The sequence below is a fragment of the Rhinatrema bivittatum genome, chromosome 3 (assembly GCF_901001135.1).
Source record: "Rhinatrema bivittatum chromosome 3, aRhiBiv1.1, whole genome shotgun sequence".
NCBI classification, from domain to species: domain Eukaryota; kingdom Metazoa; phylum Chordata; class Amphibia; order Gymnophiona; family Rhinatrematidae; genus Rhinatrema; species Rhinatrema bivittatum.
The window spans coordinates 594128248-594141534 of NC_042617.1; the positions used below are offsets into that span (position 1 = coordinate 594128248).

Here is a 13287-nt window from a genome sequence, read left to right on the forward strand (position 1 = left end):
CCATAGCTCTCCCAGCCGCTGCCACCGGAACCGATCCACATCTCTGCCAGGGTGCCAGGGGTCATCCTCTCACCCTGTTGCTCGGGTCACCCGACCTGCAATGCAGCAGAAGATGCAGCAGCCATCAGAGAAGAAACCCTATCTGCACCAGAAGGATAACCCCAGCTCAGGGGTCACCGGGTGGATAACCCCTCCCCCGAGCCAAGCCAACAGAAGAAAACCATTCTCCCCGCTGCGTGGCAGTATATACCCCATGCCTCCTTCCGGTCCTGCATAGCCCTACCTCGCGGGGGGGGGGGGGGCATTCCCAGGGGTCTCCTCACCTCCCAAGCCAAACCTTTGTCTGTATCCCTGTCCACTCGCTCGGAAACGGGGCCAGTCCCGGCCAGGATGTCGTTGACGCTCCCTCAGACCAATCCTGAGCCATGCGAGATCCCTCCCCCACAAAACCCTGCTCATCTACTATCCCCAGCCAGTCAGCCCCGGTACTAAGACCCGCCTGGTCATAAGCTCTCTCCCAAGCAGCTCTAGTCCCACTCACTAACCCAGATGCTCCCCGTCTCTGAACACACTCCTCTCCCCGGGGCCGCACCCACTGTTGCACCTGTCCCAGAAAGCTGCTGGAGGGGAAGGCCTTTTCGGCTGCAGTTTTCCCCCGCTGTGCCTGGCTACCCCTGGTTGGAGCAGGTTGCGACCCACTAGGGTAGATGCTGCAGCCTGCCTCCTGGACCCCCCACCCGAGCGCGGTACAGCCACTGTTACCCCGCCGCTGGATGTGCTAGTGGCATTTTCCACATCAAGAAATCCCCCAGGACCGGCCTCTATTGGAGCAGCCAGTAAACTTCTGCTCTCCCCCCCCCCCCCCCCCTAGCTGGCCCAGGCCCCGCAACTGCAATTGCACCAATTGGTAAGACAGACACAATCCCCCTGGGCCGAACCCTCGCACTTCCCAACGCCATCGGGCCCAGAGAGTCTGCAGGAAAAGCACCAGACTCCACCTCCCCCCACTCAACCCCCCGCGATCCGAGCGGACACACTGGGCGCTCACCATCTGACTGCGACCTCTATGACCTCATCATCCATGATTTGCACGCTGCTCGTTCAAGGATCCCGTGGGCAAGAGGCACGCAGCCGGTACCCATGCCCTTAAATAGGGTTCCCTACTCCCGATACTCCCCGCGGCGCTCTCCAATCCGATCGCGCCGCGAGGGAGTTTTCAAAGATTCATCCGTGGACTCCAGGCTCCTCCCTCCCCTTCCGGCTTCAAGCTGCCGGAGCGTGACTGGCGCACCCGTTAGCCTCGGGCAGCCCGGCCCTTACAGAGCAATAGCGCATGGAAAAAAACTTTAAAAAGTTGAATGAACATAGGCCCGATGATTATCTACGACTTGTCAACGGTGAAAACCCTGAAAGTAGAAAATGTTCAGTATCCGCCGGTCCACCTTTCAAAAATAATTAATTAGCGGTTTACTCTGAAAATAATGTAAAGAAATATTGTTCTGTGAGACTTTTTCTGCTATTAATAAATAGCAGCAAACATGGGACTTAGCTTTTTGGCTGAAAAGAGAAACCTGGCATCAAACTCTACAAAAGAATGTTTTTCAGAGTTTTAATGTTATTTTTAGTTTCACTGGAAAGAGAATTGACACAAAAGCCCCAAGTTTTCCAAAATCATCCTCCCATAAAGCTGATTGTTTTTTCTATTTTGTGGGCAATAGGAGCTGCCAAATATTAGTATTTTTTCTGTCTCACTAAATCCACGATGAAATCTTTATCTGCCTCATCCAAAAAGATATGAGGTTAGGTCCAGTCTTTCAGACATAAAGGATTGACTTTATTAGAAATATTTATCCTGTACTTCATCAGTTTGGGAAGTAGATTTATTTTCACTGTATAGACTTTGAGCCAACAATAAGGTAATTTTTTCTTCTGAGTCCTGATCCTGCCATCTTTCCTCCCTAGGCCACTGACCGAAATATTTTCGGCACTGACTTTGTTTATCAAACTCTCATTTTGGCATTGTAATAGGACACAATCATTAATCAAAGTGGCAGCAACAGCGGAGTTAGCCGCATTATCATAGCTTTCAGTTCCTTAGCTGAGACCCCCAATGTAATAAGACTTGAATAAAAAATGTATACTGAAGTTCAGCTTCTATTTTCATTACTCGTGCTAAAAAGAGTCAATGCCCAGTGCACTAATGGAGCTAATGCATTGGGGAGCTGATTTTATAAAGCACCTACACGAGTAAAGGTAACTACAATTGTAGCAATTTTCAAAAGCCCACAACAGAGTAAAGTGCATTTAAGAAGAACATAAGAAATTGCCATACTGGGTCAGACCAAAGGTCCATCAAGCCCAGCATCCTGTTTCCAACAGTGGCCAATCCAGGCCATAAGAACCTGGCAATTACCCAAACACTAAGAAGATCCCATGCTACTGATGCAATTAATATCAGTGGCTATTCCCTAAGTAAACTTCATTAATAGCCGTTAATGGACTTCTCTCCAAGAACTTATCCAAACCTTTTTTGAACCGAGCTACACTAACTGCACTAACCACATCCTCTGGCAACAAATTCCAGAGCTTAATTGTGCGTTGAGTGAAAAAGAATTTTCTCCGATTAGTCTTAAATGTGCTACTTGCTAACCTCATGGAATGCCCCCTAGTCCTTCTATTATTTGAAAGTGTAAATAACCAAGTCACATAAGAACATACTTGTTCAAGACCTCTCATGATATTAAAGACCTTCTGAGATTGGAAAATTGGGCATCCAAATGGCAGATGAAATTTAATGTGGATAAGTGCAAGGTGATGCATATAGGGAAAAATAACCCATGCTATAATTACACAATGTGAGGGTCCATATTAGGAGCTACCACCCAAGAAAGAGACCTAGGCGTTATAGTGGATAACACATTGAAATCATCAGTTCAGTGTGCTGCAGCAGTCAAAAAAGCAAACAGAATGTTGGGAATTATTAGAAAAGGAATGATGAATAAAACGGAAAATGTCATAATGCCTCTGTATCACTCCATGGTGAGGCCGCACCTTGAATTCTGTGTACAATTCTGGTCACCGCATCTCAAAAAAGATATAGTTGTGATGGAGAAGGGCGATCAATATGATGAAGGGAATGGAACAGCTCCCCTATGAGGAAAGACTAAAGAGGTTAGGACTTTTCAGCTTGGAGAAGAGACGACTGAGGGGGGATATGATAGAGGTGTTTAAAATCATGAGAGGTCTAGAACGGGTAGATGTGAATCGGTTATTTACACTTTCGGATAGTAGAAAGACTAGGGGGCACTCCATGAAGTTAGCATGTGGCACATTTAAAACTAATCGGAGAAAGTTCTTTTTTACTCAACGCACAATTAAACTCTGGAATTTGTTGCCAGAGGATGTGGTTAGTGCAGTTAGTGTAGCTGTGTTTAAAAAAGGATTGGATAAGTTCTTGGAGGAGAAGTTTATTACCTGCTATTAATTAAGTTGACGTAGGGCCAGATTTTAGTAGCTACGCACGGGCGTAGATTTGTGCGCGCAACCCAGCACATACAAATCTACGCCTGATTTTATAACAAGCATGCGCAGCCGCTCTCATGTTATAAAATTTGGGGTCAGCGCGCACTAGGGGGTGGACACTTGAGCACCTTGTGTGCACTAAGCCCTAGGGGAGCCCCGATGGCTTTCCCTGATCCCTCTGAGGCCGCTCCGAAATCGGAGCGGCCTCGGAGGGAACTTTCCTTCCCCTCCCTTCCCCTATCTAATCCGCCCCCCAGCCCTACCTAAATCCCCCCCCCCCCTTTATTTTATAAGTTGTGCCTGCCTGCGGGCAGACGTAGGTTGCGTGCGCCGGCTGACGGCTGGCCCGCGATCCCAGGCACAGCGGCAAATGGCTCCTGTGCCTGGATGCTCCGGCCATGCCCCCGGATCAACCCGGACCACCCCTTTTTTCAAGCCCCGGACATACGTGCGTCCCAGGGCTTGCGCACGTCGCTGGGCCTATGCAAAATAGGCTCGGCGCACACAGGAGCAGGATTTCGCAGTTACACGTTACCTTCTCCCCTTCTGCCAACTACTAAAAGAATATGAAATCACACACTTCCTCTACGCTGATGACATTCAGCTCCTCATTCCCATACAAAATTCGATTGAAGACACCTACAAGAAAACCTCAGAACTACTTATCTCAATCAAACATCTCCTAAATTCCCTGAAACTCATAATCAACTTTGACAAAGCTGAAATAATACTCATGGATAAAAAACCCAATCCAACTTCGCCACCCCTGACAATACTTGACAAACAAATGATATCTATACTCCCTACCACCCGCACCAGGAACCTCGGAGTTATCATTGATAAAGAACTTTTTTTCAAGAACCACATAGCAAATAAAACTAAAGAAGGATACCACAGACTCCTAACCCTAAGACACCTGAAACCATTTCTCAACCCTTACGATTTCAGAACTGTACTTCAACTTTTTATCTTCTCCAGCTTCGACTATTGTAACTCCTTACTAATTGGAATATCTTTTTCATCCCTCAAACCACTCCAAATACTGCAGAACTGAGCTGCCAGAGTCCTAATTGGAACAAAAAGAAGTGAACACATAACACCAATATTGACCTCACTTCACTGGCTCCCTATTACTGCACGTATTGCTTACAAATCAATGACCATAATCCACAAAATCCTAAACAATGATCATCAAGGTCTTAACACCCTAAACATAATCACTCAAAATCCAAGAAACCTACGCTCTAATAACTCAGGCTACCTAAACATTCCCCCTATCAAAGATACACATCTGGCAACCACAAGAGAAAGAGCCTTCTCAATTTTCTCACCTAAACTTTGGAACACCCTACCTAAAGTCCTGAGAACCCAACACGACCTAAAAATATTCAAAAAGGACCTAAAAACAGTAATGTTCCGCAAATTCTACACTGACCCTCAGACGTCTGATCATCCCAACTCTCAACTGAACTCTCAGCTATAAACCTCTTAGTACATTCTCTTCACCCTGAACTGCATACCCTCCTCATCCAACCTAATAATGCTCTCTGGACTTGCTATGCTTATTTCTGATATTGTTCAAATGGTTTTTTACTTTTGCTCAACTGCTAAGAAAATGTATATTTTTGTAAACCGTTATGATGGCTCTACCAAATGATAGTATATAAAACTCAACAAATAAATAAACACGTGTAATATATGTGCGTAACCCTTTTAAAATCCGCCCCTTAGAGAATAACCACTGCTATTAATTGCATCAGTAGCATGGGATCTTCTTAGTGTTTGGGTACTTGCCAGGTTCTTATGGCCTGGATTGGCCTCTGTTGGAAACAGGATGCTGGGCTTGATGGACCCTTGGTCTGACCCAGTATGGCATTTTCTTATGTTCTATCATATCCCCCCTCAGCCGTCTCTTCTCCAAGCTGAACAGCCCTAACCTCTTCAGCCTTTCCTCATAGGGGAGCTGTTCCATCCCCTTTATCATTTTGGTTGCCCTTCTCTGTACCTTCTCCATCGAGATTAGGTGGGGGGGGGGGGGGGGGTTAGATAGGGGAAGGGAGGGAAAGGTGGAGGGGAGTAAAAATCGGAGCGGCCTTGGAGGGAACGGGGAAAGCCATTGGGGCTCCCCTTGGGCTTGGCGTGTGCACTCCCTTGCGCGCGCTGACCCCAGATTTTAGAACATGCACGCATGTGGCTGATATGTTATAAAACGGCAGCGTCCATATTCCCGCCAGTGTGTGCCGGTTTGAAAGTTGCCGTCCCTTTACTTTCCTAACAAAATGGTGAGTTGCCCTTATAATATCTCCTTTTCGGTCTGCCCATGCTCTTCGACTTCCCCTGGCTTATCATAAGCAGTGAATGACTCCTGGAGATACTCCTCCATCTTACCATCACCCTGCTAATACCATCCCAGCAGTAAAGCATGGTGGTGGCATCCGCGGGGCAGAGAGGCTTGTGAGGAAGGAGGGAAACCTGGGACTGGGGAGAAGATTCACCTTTCAGCCGCCCCTGTCATCCTAAGCACAGAGCAGAAGCAACAATGGCGAATGTCCAGACCGGAATCCAATAGAAAATCTGTGACGAGATTTGAAATATTGCATTTTATAGATGATCCTCAGCCAATTTGAAAGTGCTTCAGCTTTTCTGCACCACCCCGCTGTGCAAAGTGGATAGACACTTATCCTAAATGACTCATGGCTATTATGTTCTTATGTTGGCCCTTCTTATGTTCTTATATTACTGCAAAAGAGGCTTCTACACAGACTGCAATCAAGACTTTTGGATTTTTATTCTTACTTAAATTTTGGAATATTTTTGTAATTAATTGTTCATGAAATTAATTGATGATGAAAGTGTTGCATAGGTCGTGCACATCAGTGAAACCAACTCCTGTGTTAATGCATTTGGTTTTCTCTTCTTTAGACAGGAGAATGTGAGGACTCTTACAAAGCACTACAGACCTGTGGCTCTGAGGGTTTTCAGGATCTCCACAATGAGTAGGCAGGAGATACATTTGCATGCACTGCCCCTATAGGATGCACCTTTTATCTCGTGTATATTCACTGTGGAGAGCCAGGAAACCTGGCTGGATGAGGGTCTCCCAGGATAGGGCTGGGAACCTCTGCTGTAGACCATATTTTCTGCAAGGAAAACATGACAGGCACACAAATTGTTTGATTTTAAAAGCCCTACGCGTGCCACAGCAGGGGGATATGCACATCTCAGGCCAGAGGATTGTAAGAAGAACCTGAGTATGTACTTACCTCCGGGTAGGTGTACAAATAGAAAAAGGGTCAGGGCATCTGGGTCTGTAACATGAAGTCTGTGCGTAAGTATTTACACCAGGGTCCTCTACCGTGTAACTTTACTTCAGCTATGTATGGCTTATAAGTTTTAAAATAAAAAAATCTGGGCTAGCCAGCGGGGTTCAAAGGGTCAAGACTAATAGGGTAAAAGGAAGTCCTCTCCTTTACTGGGGTGAACTGGGAATGAACTGGAGAAACGAGTATTTGCGTTGGCACGCGTGCCCAGCGGAATCCCCTCATGCAGTAGAGGTGGCATTTGCGCGTACATGCGTGCATCCGTATAAACTTGCGCGCACGTGTACGTGCATACTGCGGATTCTATAACATACGCGCATATGGTAGCGTCCCTTGGCGAGAGCTGGCATGTGCATGTATATGTATACGTTCTGAGTACAGGACCCCACATCCCAATCTCCAGCTTACGCTTCTCTCTTTATTAGGGAGTATTACCTAATGCCTTGATTACCATGGGATTTTCACGGAGGAGTACTAATTTGTGCGCACACTTTTACTCATGTGTTTGTGCACTAAACTCCTTGTTAAATAGGGAGGTAAGTTTTACGTACAAAAATGTACACACAACGGTGCCAGAACCTGAATGCACAACCAAGTGCATGATTAAGTAAATTTGAAACCAAATCAAGATACTGATCAAGCTCAGCTTCTAGAGTGAGCTAAATCTATAAAAAAAACAAAAGAAATGTTTACAGATTTGCAAAGTTTTGCCTTCAAAGCAAACAGTTTTCACCTGACACACAAGGACCTTTCATCAGACCAGTAGGGTCTCTAAATCCTCAAACGAGTAGAAAACGTATGTGTCCATCCAAATCATGAGTCCCTTTCTGGGGCTGTAAATCCAATCTTCCAAGTGACGTCTCAGCTCTTGTTGAAAAGACGACGACTTGGTTTGGGTAGAGAATGGCCCTACAGCCCCCTTGCACTCTGGGCCACCAGATTCCAGCACCGGTCCTCCTCACTAACCTTTAGCAAGTTGCCTCACCAATCTGGGCCTCTCACCTCTGCTCAACTGAAGCCGTTCTTTGCTGCAGAAGCACGGATCCTGATAAAGTGAAGTTACTCCCTCTGGTGAGAAGACGGCACTGGGTAAAGAGAGTAACCCAAGTCATCTTCCCCATTGGCTCCAACTATGGCACCTCGCTGGTTAACTGCAACTTGCATCAATTTGCATGTCCACTTCTGAGACTGAATAATGTGTTCAATCTGGAACTTTTTCATTATATTATTGTGCTGCAACATTACCAGGCAAGTTCCTACCATTGCAATATCACATTGAACACCAGTAAGGAGAAACTATGCTATGCATGGATTTGGAGCACTTTTCAACTTAGAAAATGACTGCACCCTTATCAGATCAAGGTCATTTTTAATGGAGTAGATCTCTGAACCCTGGTACCTCTGCTCCCTAAACTGCAGGTCCATCAGTTCACTGGCAGGAAAGTTGTTATGCCAATGGATTGATTTAATTGGCCCATTTGCACTTTCCAGTCTCAGCTGAAATGCGCTTTATGAAAGGACTAACTTTTAAAATATATGCAAAATCTTCAGTGATAAGTGATAAGGGTTCATTGAAAGTAATAATCTAATTCTGCAATAATTTGACTTTAAAGAGCTATGTATTCAAAGCTATTAGAAATAATAGAACAACAGCAGTTTTAATTTATTACATCCCAGTTACTAAAAAGCCCAACTTGTCAGTCTCAAAATCTGCCTTTGTGATGTGGGTCAAAATAGTAAAAAACATGGTATATAAACCAGATCAACAGGATAATCCATCTCACTGTGCACTGTACCAATGTACAATGGCACACGTTGTAATATCGTCATCGGTTTCACCAAAAACGCTGTATGATAGCAGAGTGAAAGAAATTGTTGTTTCTTTACCTGGGATACTTGCCAAAAAATGAATGTTAAACATGTCTGGATTAAACAACTAAATAGTATACAAAATGAAAATGAACTTGTATTGCAAGTTTGCTCTGCAGAGCTGCGGGAGGCTGGTACCATTTACATGTCCTCTGTTAGGGAAAAAATATTTATAGGCAGCAAGATAATTTCAACTGTGTCTTTTGAAGACAGATGTGCCTTTTGGATTTTTTTTTTTTTGCTTTGATGAACCCTACGGTGACTTGTTATTCTTAGACTGTGTCAACTCACACAGTCAGAAAGGAGCGAGGCAGGGTCCATTGCTCCCGAATACCTAAGGAAATAGCCTTGCAGAACCCTAGTAGGGTTAAAGAAGAGTTTCCCAGTGCCATGTGCTGCAGACTTATAGTAAGGTAACATGAAGAAGGATGGTAGTTTAGAAGCAGCCTCTCTAAAACTGAAGGGAAGCACTTTTGAGTCAGTCTCTGCTTCTCACCCATTTTGGGGAGCAGGGTAATTTTAATATTGCCCATTCCAGTGCGAAGTCTGCAGGTACTTTTTACATGAATTTGCAGAGTGAAAGTGCACGTGTGCTCTGCCATTGAAGACTGTCCCAGAAAACATTTCCGTCTGCTAATTGGTGCAGGTAGTTTTTCCGAGAAAAATTGTGCACATACTTCATAATATTCAAAAGCAAACACGCACATAACTGCAAACGCCTCCCCAGTCCCGCCCCTGGGAAAACCTCTTCACATTGGGGTAAAAGTGCATACAGAAAGGCCCTACATGTGACTTTTGTCCCGTTGTAGAGCAGGCAGTTTTGTAAAGCGCTGGAGTACCTGCAGGTACAGCTTTGGGGCTCAGGTGCGCTCAGGGCCGGCTCTGCCCTGCTGGAGCTGTTAAGGGCATTAGATCTCGCAGTGGGAGCTCAGAAAGAGTGAAGCAGGATTATCTATTCAGAGCAAAATATATTTCTCCACAAGTGTATTCTCATACACGCTTCTATTATTATACTAATCTAAACTGGAAACAAATGTTGTTCTCCAAAGCTTTCAAAAGGTTGGTAAGATAAGTGTCTCCACAATAAAAATGATGAAGGATTTTCTTGAGAAACAAATATAGACTTAGCCGTTCTTATTCCATAGAAAGAAGCAGCCACAGATAAGTCTTCTGTTCTGGGATGGATCCCACTGATGCACTGGCACTTTTACTGCTCGTTTCATACTGTAAATATTTGTCAAAACCTCTTGACGCCAAAATATTAATGCAAGAATAAAGCAGAGTTGGTTGTGCATGCAATGTTCTTTTTCTAATGTTCCTATTATAAAAAGTTACTAATGATTGTCTCTTTTTTCACATTCATTTTCTCCATCCTTCCATTGTCTTTTTTTTTTTTTTTTTTTGTTTCTCTTCAACATTTGGTTGTCCTGCATGTGTTGGATTTTGTTTTTGGGGTATGTTTTGTTTTTTTTTGCAATTTCTCTATTTCTACAGTGTGATCAAGATCAGTGCATTCAGGGCACTAAATTCGTTTTGCAGGCTGCAGCCACACCGTTGCTACAGACTGAGCCCAGCGTAACTGGTGATGAACTGCCTCTGCCAGGAAAAACCACTATTAGTGCTCCTTGTGCCACGTTAACCCATGGGCAGCCGACGCCCCCATCGTCCATGCCAAACCTCACAGCAGAAACAGTTTTAACAGACATGATAGGACTGAACGGGGAGCAGGAAGATCACCAGTTTCTCACCCCCGAGGAAGCCCCTTCGCCTCCTGGTGTGCTGCTAGCTCACAGCCACACCGTGCACGTCCTGGACCTTGCCAGCCGAGACTCCTTGCACGAGGACTCGGTGCGCGGGCTCGTCAAGCTCAGTTCTGTTTGACCAACCTGATCGCTTCACGTTCCTGGGAAGCGAGATTTGTTTTTTACTGGCTGTGCCACTCTCACATCAGGGCAGTTGTACCAACAACCAAGAATTTATACTCACTGTAAGATTTTGTAACGTTGCTTGTGCTTTACCATAAGAAACGATGGAATCTGCTCCTGGGACGTGGACAAACTCCTGCTTGCAGAAGGAACTGTGACTTTGCTTTGTTAATGACCTTGCTTTGGATTGGGAGAGGTGGGTAAAATTAAACGCACAGCGATGGACTTGCGCTTACTGCAAGCCGAAGTTCATGATGTAGGAACGGTATCTGTCAGAGCGTCTTTGAAACAGTGTCATAAAAACGAGATTCTGAATTTCTGTCACCCGATGTGTTTATGCTCCTGTAATACACACTGGTCCAGGTTTACAACAGTTGTGGACCGAGCAGTCTGCACTTTGCTGTTACAATGCTAATATTTACCAATTCCACTCTAAGGTATGTGTTCCAGTGGTGTTGCTATTAAAAAAACAAACAAAAGTGCTGCTTTTTCTTTAAAAACAGACGTTTCCGTGTGCTGCTTTATTGAAAGACAATGCACTGAACAAGTCATGACAAGTCATAGACTGCACTGAACAAGTCATAGACAATATTGGGGGCTTTTTTTCTCCGTATTAAACTTTATTCTGAAATGAGCAGAGGTCCCCCAAGAAGCTGAGGCCCGCTGATTGCTCATCCCACCTTTCATTTACTCTCGTGTGTAAGTGCTGGGCTAAGTTACTGTGGCTTCCTGACGACATCGCCTCTGCACATCTAATAAACTTGTATCCTCTGCTTCTCTGGACCTGGGTACAGTTATCCCTAACCTCATTGGGAAAAAAAAACAATTCAGATCATATCACAGACTTCTCAGGGTTTGTGAATTTTTATTTTGTAGTAATTTCGATCTTGCTGCCTTAAATTTCAGGGAAGAGACCATGGACCTTAGGATATGGTGGTCAACTATTTTGCAGCTATGTTTGTTCTTGCATGAAATAAATACATTGAAGTTGGGAAGGATCACCATTGAAATTTGTAAACTCCGCCCCTGAAGCAGAAGATGACATTCAAAACCTGGTGGCCATGTCTTATACAAAGATAAATTATTAGAATTTTGCAAGATGTTGCTGTCAGTTTTTATTGCACTTAAAACAGATATTTAAAAATGTTTTGATTTTGAGGCTGGAGAGGACTGAGAGCCATGGTTAAACATAAGGGTGCGATTACGTTTTATGAAGTGTTTATTATACATAAACTGGACAGCATCTCATTATAATTGTCTCCCATGTATTATATTTATTCTGAGAGATTTTGAGGGATTGTCTAAGAGTTCAACTTTATATTATATATAATGCTGGAACATGTATAGAGAAAACATAAATACAGGACACAAATAACTTGACCAATTTTTTCACAAGTATCCAGGGTATTTTAATTACCTCAATAATTTAGTCTGCCGTAGTCCAGGAAATTGCATAATCTATTGATGTAAAATTAATGATTTTAAACCTACAACCATAACTTCTTGTTTCTCCTTCCTCTGCATGGTCTCTTTTCTTATAGCTGTGTGATCCGGTGCCCATCAAGCTGCACCCCAGTTACTATTGATGATCAGGTGGTTCACAGATCAGTGGCAGCCTCCCGCTGGATGGAATATTCAGCAAATGGGCAAAGCTGACAGTGTATAAACTCTCATGTTTTCTCCTCAGATGCTTAACATACAGTAAAATGGGAAAAGACTGTTCTGTAACAAGAGAGAAAAATAAACCTCCTGCTAGAGGAAGGATGATAAATGCCATTTTTCAAGTGCTGCAAACAGGCCCGGTCATCAGGAGAGCATCATCTGCATACAATGATTCTACTTTAGGGTTGATTTACATACCATGGTTATGCTGAAAACCAGACCCATTACTTGCATAATTGGATGTCATTGTTCCTTTTGTATAGATACTTCCAAGACTACTTCTTGTCCTGCCAGTAGGAATCAACTAGAGCAGTACTTCTTCTTTATGCCTAGCAGTTTTCTTTAGCCCAAGAACATAAGAACATGCCATGCTGGATCAGACCAAGGGTCCATCAAGCTCAGCATCCTGTTTCCAACAGAAGCCAAACCAGGCCATAAGAACCTGGCAAGTACCCAAAAACTAAGTCTATTCCATGTAACCATTGCTAATGTCAGTGGCTATTCTCTAAGTGAACTTAATAGCAGGTAATGGACTTCTCCTCCAAGAACTTATCCAATCCTTTTTTAAACACAGCTATACTAACTGCACTAACCACATCCTCCGGCAACAAATTCCAGAGTTTAATTGTGCGTTGAGTGAAAAAGAACTTTCTCCGATTAGTGTTAAATGTGCCAAATGCTAACTTCATGGAGTGCCCCCTAGTCTTTCTATTATCCGAAAGAGTAAATAAGTGATTCACATTAACCCATTCTAATGATTTTAAATACCTCTATCATATACCCCCTCAGCCGTCTCTTCTCCAAGCTGAAAAGTCCTAACCTCTTTAGTCTTTCATCATAGAGGAGTTGTTCCATTCCTTTTATCATTTTGGTTGCCCTTCTCTGTACCTTCTCCATCGCAACTATATCTTTTTTGAGATGCGATGACCAGAATTGTACACAGTATTCAAGGTGCGGTCTCACCATGGAGCGATACAGAGGCATTATGA

At 44.1% G+C, this 13287-nt stretch overlaps 1 protein-coding gene across 2 annotated transcripts in view; it reads left to right on the plus strand.

Annotated features, from left to right (window-relative positions):
- Positions 1-11628, plus strand: part of LOC115088443 (probable palmitoyltransferase ZDHHC14) — a 400884-nt gene extending 389256 nt beyond the window's left edge. The window contains exon 9 of one of the 2 annotated variants that reach the window (XM_029596720.1): positions 10206-11628. In XM_029596720.1, coding sequence (XP_029452580.1) covers positions 10206-10592 — 387 coding nt within the window. In that variant the 3' untranslated portion in view covers positions 10593-11628. The remainder of the gene's footprint in view (positions 1-10205) is intronic. The other variant, XM_029596721.1, reaches the window with a different exon arrangement.
- Positions 11629-13287: the final 1659 nt, after the last annotated feature.